This window comes from Anser anser, assembly GCF_964211835.1.
Source record: "Anser anser genome assembly, chromosome: 9".
Taxonomy (NCBI): domain Eukaryota; kingdom Metazoa; phylum Chordata; class Aves; order Anseriformes; family Anatidae; genus Anser; species Anser anser.
Window position 1 is genome coordinate 3,190,595 of NC_139729.1, and position 12,231 is coordinate 3,202,825.

Below are 12,231 nucleotides of genomic sequence, written 5' to 3' on the forward strand. Positions count from 1 at the left end.
GCTAGGTCAAAGAAACAGGCTGTGTGTGTATAGGACAAATGGTTCTGAAACAATGAGCATCAATTTCATCTATGTAGAAGTTTTCTCCTTAGCTTATTTTGCTAACCTAAACCTTTGGCAGCTTGCTAATATTTTATTCTCTCTTCTTGTTTTACATAATGGGGAATCTGCAAAATGCTTGGCAATTATTTAAAGTACAAATCTGTCACTTCTAGCAACTGTAGAACAAATTCAAAAATTTTTCTGTGATTTTTCACCAGTGAATGAACTGTGATACAAGGAGAGAGGAACAGGAAACAAATTTGGGAAAAAAAGATTCAGCTCTCCAGATCTAGTGCTGCGTTGAGCAGACTAGAAAAATGTGACTTGACCAGTAGCGTATCAGGCACTTGGTGACCACTGAATAGTTCAGGTAAGCCAAGGTGCACAACACCTTCTGAGAAGCTTGTGTTCCAGATACATCCCTAGATTTTGATTTGTCACAATGGGATGCTCATGAGTTACGTACTGTTTTGCAGGTTTGTTGGAAAACCAGCAGTGCATAAGGATGTTTAAAAATCCGTGTGTTATCCCATGGGTTGTCAGTTTTAATACTAGTAAATAGTATGGAAAATAAAATTAGCCGGTATCCTCTAAGAATTATTTTTCTTGGTAAGCAGGCCACTGTCATCCATTCAATAAGTAGCGTGTCTGAAACACAATAAATGCAAAACCCAAATGTTTTCAAATTTTAAAATATGTGTAATAGTTCTGCTGTAGCATTGGGTAAAATTTCTAAATCTTGTTGCTAAATGGAGAAAACAAATTGGAATGAGATCCTTAATTCCTTTTATTTTATTTTACTTATTTTATGGCTTGAAAAGCTTTATTAGAGTTAAGCTCATCTGAAACTTATTATTCTTTCAGTATGCTAATTAATAGAGCAGGATCGTGGATTTGTTAATTAAAATAAGATACCTCGGGGAAACCAAAATTAATTTTGATGTCCTAATAGAGTTACCATTATATCATTAAATCGTGTGGTTATCTTATCCACTTCTCTTCTCTCATCCCCACCCCACCCTCCCCCCAACATTTATTTAGTTTGAAGTTGGAATTAGAATATTGAATGGTGACTTCCAAAAATGCAGAGGAGATCAACTGATAATTTTGATTTGACCTTCATGTGGGTGCCAGGACTGTTCACCTAACAAACACCTAATGTGCTCTAAAGGAGCACAAACCTGTTCACCTCTATGTCACTGGGTCTGTGCTTCCAGAGGTTAATTTTTGAACAATCACTCCAGCAGCCTGCCAGAGTAATGAAGCAATGCTGGTTTGTATGACAAATGGAACTAGAAAACCCAACCATCAGGCAATCATCTTAATGACTGCCAAAATTTACTGCACCTTAATGAACTGTCTTTCATTGCTGGAAAGTGTCATATGATGGCAAATACTGTGGTCAGCTGGGGGTGGCTATGTTAGTGATGTAGCTCAGTCAGTGTTTTTAAGGCAATCTCCTGGTCATCCCCACACAAAAGCATCCAAAATATACAGTGTTTTCTGATAACAACAACTCTGATTTTACCTAATGAATTTTCAAAGCCGGTGAAGAAACTAAGAGCGATTAGGCTGTAGAAAAGCAGCATCTACATTAAGCCATACGGTATCTTTTCCCTATGGACCCACCTGGTTGACTGAGACTCTACACTTTCAGGAGGGACATGTGTGTTTTGGCTCTGCGCTGTCTGAGACAATATCTTAGTCCGTGGACATGTTTCCTACAGGCTGCAGTACTTTGTGTAATATATACCCATTAATTGTAAAGGTGGTTGTGTCAGCTTATGACACAAACATAGGAATGGATCTCTGCGTTTCTGGAGAAGAGGTGGTTATAGAAAAGAGTTGTCTGTTTTTCTTTTACATCAAATACTGATAACGAGTGCAAGGAAGACAATTGTTGAAATATTCAATATAAGCAAATGGTTGGCCTGAAATGCACAGTGTCACAACTACAATAGCGTAAATGTGTGGCAGTCTAATGAACTGAAAGCTTCTGAAAGTTTCTTATTAATATGGGATGCAGTATGAAAGCAACATTTTTTTGTACAACAGAAACAATTACTTTGTGATAAATACCATATATACCTGTGCTAACTGCAGGACAGAAACAGGTAAATAATGATCTAAGGGGAACCATTACCTGATCCAACACCTCTTCTAGTAAAATCAAACAAAAATAATTAGATATTAAGGCATTAAAAGCTAAATATACTTTATTTCCTTCTTGATCAGCAAATTTTAAAGAAAAAAAAATAGGAAGGTGTCTAGACATATAAATTCCTCCAGCCAAGCATTGCTTGCCCTGATCTCAAAGCCTTTTTGATTTTAATAGATCTACCAAGGTGCTAACTTGCAACTTCCAATGATTTGTTCATCAATCTTTATAAACTTCACAGCATGGGATGGAGCAAATTTATATTTCAGTTAAAGGCAATGCACATACGCACACTCAGTTTCTGTTACACACCAATTATTAATACCTGCAAACATGTTACAGGTGTCCAGCACCTTAATACAGAGGAAGGGAGCAGGCTCAGTGTTAGTGTTCCTTCCTAGTAATGAAGCAAATGTAGGCAGTGAGCCCTGAAGCCTTCAACAGGGGGCAAAGGTTCCCAGCTCAGTGTCTTGGCAGAATTTGGGTGCTGCCATTCTGCTTGTCCTTAAAAGTTGTCTAGAAATAGTTATATATAATTCTTTAAATGTTCCTCCCTTGTTTGTAGTTTTTCTCTATGTATTTTTAAATAGCACCAAAGGATGCTTGTGTTTGTGGATAAATATGATAAATAAGTCTTCTGTTGCTGCAGTCCTTAGTGAGGCTGCCTTTAATCACAGCTGGAGCAGTTTTTGAACAATATGTGAGTACTTAATAAAAAGATAAATTGAGATGAAATAAACTATTAAATACAAAATTTTAATTGTAAAGACCTATCTCAATGCAAAACTTGTTTTCAATTCCTGCAGAAATCCCTTGATGTAATCTACTAAAATGATTGTTTCAACAAAAAAAAAAAAAAAAAAAAAAAAAAAAAAAAAGAAACACCAATGTGGTAAGAGGGGACATTGTGAAAGATATGGAAATCTGTGAAAGAAATGGAAAAACATAAAACGCACTTTGAGCCACACTTTGTATCTTTCTATCACCTGTTTACTGCAATTTTGTAAATAATGCCAGGAAATTAGTTCTTTGGGGCAGAACTGCTTCAGGGAAATGTTCATTTCATGAGCAGCGGAATAACGAAGCCTGGTCCCTGCCAGCGCGTGGACCTGCCTGTGCCACCACGGCGGCTCCAGCTCCTAGAGGGAGCCCGTGCTCTGGAAGGAGCCTCGGCAGCTCCTCCCTGTGCCCGTGCTGGGGCAGCCCAGCCACCCTGCTGCCCTCCTGCCCGCGGGCTGCTACTGGCTGCAGTGGGCAAAGCAGAGGGCTCCCACGGCTGGGCTGGGCTGCCCCAGGCCCCTACAACCACGGGTTGGGGATGGCAAGGACTAGCCAGAGAGCTGGTTGGAGTTCTCACAAAAGACTCTGCAAATGTTTGAAAGCTTTTCCTTCAGCATATATCTCTAAGTGTGTGTTTTGTCTGTTTTAGGCACGTTTTTCTTACTGCACCACACTTGCTTTATGTGTTGACAGAAGTATTGGTTTTTTTTTGGTTTGGTTTTCTGGGAGGTAAAGCAAGTCTTTTTTCATTTTCAAAGCTGGGTTAGTGCCGTACCTGAGTTGCTTTTTGAAATTTTCTATCCATTGTTTTCAAAGTTATGTTTACGATATTTTCCCAGAGCTTTCCCTCTTCCTTTCTTCTTCAGGAAGCTTGTTTAAGCTTTGTGCCTGCTCCCCAGGTTAAATCCTTGCTCTGAATAAGCACATCTTTGACAAGGAGAAAGGAAGCAAAAAACTTTTAGTCATTCCTAATCTTTCTTTCCAGTGATGTCAAACTTCTTCCCAGTCTGGAGGGATTTGTTTAGTGTGGCATTTTTCAGTAGCCAAAGTTCCTTTGTCTGTGGGCTGCCTTCTCCCTCCACGCTGTGTTTCCAAGGGTGAGCCCAGCCAGGATCAGCTGGGTAGGGCTGCACTGCCCAGTGACTTCCCAAGTGTGCAACGACAAAGTGCGGGGAGGTTTTGCACAGCCAGATTTTCACGTTTCACTGGGAGACCTGTGGGATTTGAATTTACTAATACAGTCAATAAAAAATGGGTTCCGTGTTTGTATTATTATTATTATTATTATTATTAGGGTTTCTCTGTATTCTTCCTTCATGGATTCTTCCTTGTCCGTATCTTCCTCAGCTGTACCCTCTGGAGTTAAATCTGCTCGGATGTGCCCCTACAGACCGTTTCAAACTGATAGGACCTGCAGTAACAGGATAGAAAATGGTCCCCAGCACCTCACCCTGATCCTCCGCGCCCTCTGCTCAGGCTCTGCCGTTTTTGCAGCCATGCATCATATCTGTCTGCGGCTCACACGTGCGTGATCTCCATGGCGACTTGGGCACTTGAGGTAGAAATATGAGCTGGTAAGTCAAGGTTACTCTCCCTCCTTCTCCCTTCTGCTCGGTGCAATGCGGGTAATTACGTGTGGTACTTTTTGGACTGGACTGTGCTCATCCAGAGCAGAGCACAGACAGTGAGTTTTAATTCATCCATGCAGTTTGAACACCTCACAGGGATCAGCAGCAGAGCCCCTCATGTCAAGGGGCTGTGGAGGGGCTGGCACAGGGTCCTTTTCTGGGGCTCAGTGATGTCCCTTGCAGGGGACAGTGATGCCCCACCATTGGAGTGCAGAGAGAAAGCCCAGGTAGCTCCCCCTGCTCTAAGCACATGGTTTGTTGACTGAGGGCCAGCAGTAGGGAACTGCAGGTAATTAGCTCCTCTGTCCTTGCTGGATACCTGCAGAAACAGAAACATAAATATTGAATTATAAAGACAGAATTTGTATAGTCACGGAATATATACATACATTATAAAGTGGAATTTTAGGTCTAAAGCATTCTGTTACCTGGTGGTTACGTTGAAGTTTTGTCTCTTTGTATGCACAAAACACTTCATCTTTCCATTGGTGCAAATGACTTTAAATGAATAATATTTTCCTTGTTTGTTAGCATCATCTCCCCCTGTTGTCCATCGACATAAAATGCAGTGTTCTGGAACATGAAAAAGGCAATACATTTCCTCCAGTTCTTTGTAAGCTGATATGAAGTAGACAGACACCTTCTGAAGTTTTGTGCATGCTGTGCTCTTTTTTTCTTTGCTGCAACAGGAAAAGCCTTTTCTTTTAACCTGCCTTCCTTTGAAGAAGTAACTCAGGAAGCTTCATGGCCTCTCAAGGTAAGTGCATCTATAGTCTGTATTTTTAGATCATGTTTACAGAAAACTACAGTCTCATACGTTTCCAGCAATCAGCAGTCTGATGAAATGAGAGTTTCAGGCTAAAACCACAGCAGCCAAAGCACGGTTGTTTTGGCTTCCTTTAATTTTTCAGCATTCAAGAGGCTCCTGAGGAGACTAAAATCTATACTGGAATGTTATTTGAATAATATATGTTACAAAATGTTAGCATGTGCATTCAGTCAGAAAATGGTGTGTTTGTATGTTTGTGTTTAAACCTGTCAGTATAGGCTGTATGGAAAGACATGTACTGATCCAAGATTAACACAGATTTTTGCACTATTCTTTCCTATTCCACTTTGAAAATACAAAATCAGCAAATGCTTTTCACTTTCAAAACTGCCCAGAGTAATATAGGAAAATAAATATCTGAAGGAGAACTGAATTTAACTAGGTTACTTCTATCTGGGTTCATTTTTGTCATGTATTGTCTTTGAGCTGGAGCCCATTGGGTATTCAGGGCTACAGATAACCACTATACGATCAGATATATAGTAGTATGCTGATCTAACAAGCCATCAAAATTCATTTTTTCTATTCTGACAAATACTAAAACTAAGCAGAAAGACACAAATCTGTTTTTTCTTAATGTGAATGCAACCCCATAGAGGTCACCCTGGTGTTATGTATGGAGGCAGATGCGGGCCCAGGGAGCTCCAGCAATGTCTGTGTGTTTGCCAAATGTTTACCATCCTCATTCCCCCCCACAACATACTTAAGACATTCAGAATTTTCAGTGTTTGAATTTATACAGCAGCAGACAGATTTAAGGGCATTGTTGTACTATTGGAACATATGTTTTTCCCTGAGGAGTATACATTTTGCTTGTTTTTAGCCATATAAAAGATCTGGTTATGTGTATTTTAATGTATAGCAACTAACAGAAGCAACAAAATATTCACGTTGTGTAAAATAGTTTCATAATGAAGGAAGTTGATAATATGCTTCTGTTAGGAGCCAGTAGCTCCCTACATTATGATTGTACGGAATGCTCACTGTATCATGTGGTAACTTTTAAGTTCTCCCATACCGTAAATGAAATAGGAAAGAACCACAAAAAATAGACAGAGCCTCAGAGTACCTTAGGTTGTCATCAATATTTAATATATTTACTGCTTGATTTTTGTATAGCTTAAAATTTGACAGGTAGAACTGCAATTTGTTGTCTTTTTTCTCTTTATTATCCAAGAATAACACAGACACTCGACCACTTCATGGCATTTCATGTAACAACAAGAGTTATGGCAGTAACAGAACCCTGTGAGGTAAAATGATGCAGAAGAGCATATAAAATATTTATCACCCAGTTATACATTTTTAAAAGCCAGCTACAAATTCAAAAGGTTGCTTCTTCTTCCTGTGGTCTCAGACTTTGAAGGAAAGCAGTGGCTGCAAAGGCAAATTAAGATCAAAATATGATTAAATGATGAATCAGCCACACTGGGTTCAAATAAAGCTAAAGGATCTCATTTAAACCCACACCTGCAAAACAGATCTTCAGACCTAGAGCCCAAATTCCTTCTGGAGCTCAGGCCTCATTGTGCCCAAGTATTGTTATGCAGGAGATAAAAATGATCAGTCTGGAGACTGCTTTCTTGCTGAGTCACGGGGGATCAGTTTAATACAAGGACTTGCAATATACATGCTGAGAGCTTCAGCTGGCTCTTGCTTGTTCCAGCAGAGTTAGTGTTACTGAAGTCTGTGGAAAGATGCTGATAGTGAAACCGATGGGAGTGTAGAATCAAATGGCCAAGGAGCTTGCTGCACGGAGAGAGAAGATGCCTGTGTATATGAGTAGATTGATGCACAGGGGTGCCAGTAACAGTAAATGCTCACGTTACCTCCAGCAGCACTAGTCAGGGTAACCAGCATTGTGTCCTAAAAGAAGGGTTTGCAACAGCAGACCAGAAAATGCAGCTTACTCTTATCTGATCTCCTGTTAAGATTAATGAATAATGCACTGGAAGAAGCTGTAGACTTTTCATACCACAGCTGTAACATGTAGCATGGGGAATCTGAGATCCCTGGAAAGTATCTCTAATTAAAGAGAAAACATGCATGCCCTTAAGATGCTGGAAGGGAAGCCAGCCCTGACAAGTAGCTGGGTGGACATCAGCACAGCGGGAGCAGTGCTGAGCAGCCCATGCTCAGGAGCCCACGGCCACTCCATGTGTGAGCTTGGCTCAGCTCCAGCCTTGTCCCATGGATGAGCTGTCCCAGCATCTCTAGGTTTAGTTTCATCTGAAGGGATCTCAGTTTGCAAGCTCCAAGACAGCTTTGTAGGGTGAACCGGAGTGCTGGAAGTGAGGGAGCGTCAGGAGATTCACTTCAGATCCTTGCTCTTCATCTGAACTAAAATGCTGACATAGTCCCAGGCAGAATGTGACACTAGTGTCCCAGTTTGGATCCGAGCAGCTAGCTGCTGTTCGACGCTGTTCATTTCTGATTTTTTTTAATTTATTTTCTCCTCCTGCAGAATCTCAACAACAAACAAACCCAGTCTTTAAGGATTACCTCCCTGGTTCTTCTGGCCTTCCTGAACAAGATAATCCTGTTGAACCCATAAGCCTCTGGAAGCAAACATCACATGCTCATAACTTGCCACCTGGTCTGGAGTACCTGAATCAGGTCCTGAATATTTCCAAATGCTAGAACTGTTCTGTTTTCATCGTAGACAGATAAATTTGGGGGGTGGGGGAGTGTTCTTTTTTTTTTTTCTTGTGGAGGGGGAGTTGGAGAAGGGGAAGCTTTTTGGTTGTCTGATATTACAATGAAATAAGGAGCATAGGACTCTTCCTTCATTGCTGCCATTCATTTTTATGGAAAACCATTTGTTTTGTGTGCAGTTCTCCTTGTCCCCCAAACATGATTTTCCTGTCTCTAGGACTTGTTTTTTCCTGATCATAACTTTTATCCCTCTCATTGTCCCGCCCAGTTTCCTTCCAGCCCCTTAAGAGCTCACTCCCAGGGAAACCACTGCCAAACTCCGGTTGACCTCAAAACTAGTCTGGTTGATGAAAACAAGCAGTGTGCAAAAGGAACTGTCACATTCCATCCTTTTGGGAACATGCAGGTCTTCTGAGCAAATTCCTTGTGCCCACCAGGACAGTGCCCTCAAGGTTAGAGGGAGGGTCCTGGGAAAGCCAGCTCCCAAGGGGATGACTCGGTGAGTGAAAGCCTGGGCAGCTGCAGACCCACACCCACTCTGTTTTGGGCTGTGGGGCAGGAAAGGGCTAGTGCCAAAGGCAGAGAACTGCATGGAAATGGAAGCTAAAGTCACAGGCAGGGGAGGGAAAGGGAATGGTAAAGACATTTTAGTCCTGGTGCTAAATGTACACCTGTTCACCTTGCTCTGTGAAACCACACAGCTCCTGGAGCTCCGATCAGTGGTGGTCTGCAGCTCCATAGCTTCTGCAGGTCAGTTCCAAAAGTTTCATCTTTTCCTGATTTTTTTTTTTTTTTTTTTTGGAGGTCCACCCCTGGCTACTGCTTTGACACTGTCTCCAGTTTGCATTTCACAAATGGCCGGATACTGTCACTCTTACATACACTGAGTAACACTTCATGCATCCCAGCTGGTGTGGCAGGGGGCAGAATCAGGCTCACCGTGTAGTCAGATGACGGTGATTCCGATGCACACACTTCTGCTGTGTTTGTGCTTTGGTAGTGCTGAGAAATGCTTGTTTCACTTGAGGGCTCTATTTCAAATATGCTTGTCTGTAGCTTGGTTTAGAAGCAGAAACTGAATGCATTTTATATTTGGAACCTAAGCCACTTAGATAGCTAACAAAACCAGGAGACCCTTCAGAAATTATCTTTCATGTGGAGTTACGATTTTCATTTCATGGTGCCTGTGCACAAAATGATATGTGTTGTCAATTACAGAAGCATTTGTTCACAGACCGTCGAGCTACATTTTTTAGTCAAAAAGTGATTGTGATAGTAAATACTTGCCAGGTTACATATTCAGTCTTCTGCATGAACATGAATTACACCTCATCTTTAGCCGTACAATGTGGGCAAGCACATTCTATTTCTCCATTTTACAGAAGCTTTACATCTGACACAAAGACAAAAGAGCAAGGAGCTGTCAGAACTATAACTAGAACTCAAGACTTCATTCATGCTTGTTCTCAGCCTAATAACCATGTGCCTGTGCTGCAGCCCTTCCTAATTATTCTCAATTTGCTCTGCTGTCTGAAGAGAGTAAAGAGGGTATGCAATGCTGAGCCAGCCTGGCTTCCTGACACAATCATGTTGCCCTTGAACAACCCACTGCAGATTTTCTGTTAAGGATTTTCATTGTGTAAGAAAAAAAAAAAAACACATCTGCTTGCTGGAGAGTGGCTGAAGAGTGTTAAGCAATCTTCACCGAGGTTCAGCTTCTCCAAGGTCAGGTCTGGCTGTTAATGTGGTCTGACAGCATCCCCTGGAGTAAGGGCTAGGGGACAGTAACAACAAAATGGCGATTGCACCTCTTAGTGTTGCACTGAAGATTTCTGCTCACTAGGATTTTTGTTACTGATTCAAGCTTTGAATCCAGTCTGCTGGAATAAGGGAGGTCCAAGGATGACTCGTGGGTCCATGTCTACTGTGTCACTGCCCATGATGCTGCATTTGTGAGAGGATGTGGTCAGTCTGGCCCTCACTGTCGCTCCTGCTGGCCAGGGAAGCTGTGGAAGGAGAACAACTCTCCCTTCTCCCTCATTCTATTGATTCTACTTTTCTAGATGAATTTTTTTGAAGTAATCCAGTCCTCTGCTCTCTTGTATTTAGATCTATTTAGAGATTCAAACCTCCCCTCCTCTGGATTATTGGCGTATACCACAGCTAATGTTTCCATGCGTTGCAGAATGTTTTGGTGCGGGATGCTACTTGTACTTGCTGTGAGATCCCCGCAGTCTTATACAAAACAGGAACTCAGGGGCCCAGCATATAGTGATGGGTGAGAGGAAAAGAAAATACCTGTCTTGTTAAAGCCAGAAAGAAGTATTTCCCTCTGGAAATACACACCTGAAGCCAGCCAGGCTGTGGAGCAATGCACTTGGCTGTTCAAAGCGCTTCAGAGACTGGCAATATACCGCTTCTGCCCTGGTACACTGATACCATGCTTTCTGTAACTACCACAAAAGTGACACTCTAAACACTTTTCTACAAGACAGGTTACCCAAAAACCATGATTAACTTCCAGATCACAGCCATAGTTCTTGGAATTGTGCAGTGTCTATCCCAAAGGTCAAGGAAACCTTTGCCCAGAGCAGGAATAGATGGAAGAGACCTGAGATGAATTTTCCAAGAAGCTCAACATTGTGTTGTGCCACTATCCAGGCTTAACCAATTTTGTAAGAAGTTTCTTTGTTTAGATTTTTTTAGACTGATCAGATGTAAATTTAATACTGACAAAGCTAAGTTCTGACAATTAGCTGTGTATAAGGAATTTAAACACATCTGAGCTCAAGAGGACCGAGACCCATGTAAACCAAAGGGCTTTGGATGCTTTCAAATGCAGTGCAGAATTCCCTTAATCCACAAGTGTCCCAATAAAAGATGCATCAGAACGGCTGTCTTGCAGAAACAAGGCAAAACAAACAAGCCTAACAAGTGGTTCTGCTGTGTTGTCTAAATATTGCCTCTGCCTGGGACACAACAAACTGATACACGGAGCAAAATCACTCAAAGCTTTTAACAATACAGGCTCATTATTTTTCTTTTCCCTGTGAAAATCTATGTGGAGGAAAGGAATCCATATTAAATCAATACTAAAATTTTAAAATAGCCCTGCCATCTTTAACCTGTTTATTCATTTTTCATCAGCAGAGCTCTGTACCAACTTCCCATGAGCTCCAAGGCTTCTCATATCTCATGAAATCTAAATGACAAACAGCAAATATTCTTGGGAGAAGATTTTTAAGTCCAAATATTTTTTATTATTTCTGGCATGCACATTTCAGAGATTAATGAAAGGGATACAGAAGTTTCTCTCTTACCAGTTTTTCTTTGCTGCTTGCACTAGCTGCAGGAGATGACTGGAATTGATAAATGGCTGCAACAGTTGGAACGTGTACCGGGTAAGATTTGTCAATCATAAAATATACAAATGCCAGAGAACTGTGACATGCTGGTCTCAGAAGTCTGCCACATGCTTTTTGACTTCAGCTGTGAGTAATGGCAAAACCCTGTGTCAGGTTTCTGATACCTACCAGGGTTTTGAGTAGAAGGAAGTAGCAATGCACAAAAACATGCACAAAAAGTCACATAAAACTGGAAGGTGGGCTGAAATCAAGGTAGACTGAAATTAAGGCTTTGTAATACTGGTGATTGTTTTCTAAAGCAGAGTATGGCAGAGGGACAATAAGCACAGAGGAGCTGGGTGTCATGGCAAAGAGTTTTTCTCCTACATTTGTAACCAGTTCATAGATGAGGACAGTTTCAGGCAGTGAGGACTTCTCTGAGGAACTCTGAAGGGAAAGAAATATAAATGGGCAGGTGATCACTGGCAGCTGTAGGCCCTTCCAACACTCACTACCTTGTTTTTTGTTTTTTGTTTTTAAACAGCTGGACCGGATAATTATTCATCAGCAGGTGGAGCTCCTTGAAGGTATGGTGCAATCCTTATCATGCTCTAACGGTGCTGGTACACAGATATCTCCAAAGGGCTTTCAAGTCTTCTCCCCATCTTGCTGGAGTCATTGCAAAGCCTTCTGCTGACCTTGCGTCAGGCCTCTAATGTGGTGGTAGTATGGTGAAATGAGGAAAGGAGGATTACAAAGAGCCTCTGCTTCAGCCCTAAAACCCCTCTCTCAAAG

General features: G+C 41.5%; 1 protein-coding gene across 2 annotated transcripts in view; it reads left to right on the forward strand.

Annotated features, from left to right (window-relative positions):
* The window catches only part of LOC310904446 (phospholipid scramblase family member 5-like), a 155,020-nt gene that overhangs the window by 123,692 nt on the left and 19,097 nt on the right, over positions 1–12,231 (forward strand). For both annotated transcript variants that reach the window (XR_014588350.1, XM_083849194.1), the window contains exons 4-7: positions 4,328–4,554; positions 5,298–5,365; positions 7,902–8,053; positions 11,981–12,023. Coding sequence is in view for 1 of the 2 variants with exons in the window: in XM_083849194.1 (XP_083705320.1) it covers positions 5,353–5,365; positions 7,902–8,053; positions 11,981–12,023 (208 nt within the window). In the remaining variant the exon portion in view is untranslated. The remainder of the gene's footprint in view (positions 1–4,327; positions 4,555–5,297; positions 5,366–7,901; positions 8,054–11,980; positions 12,024–12,231) is intronic.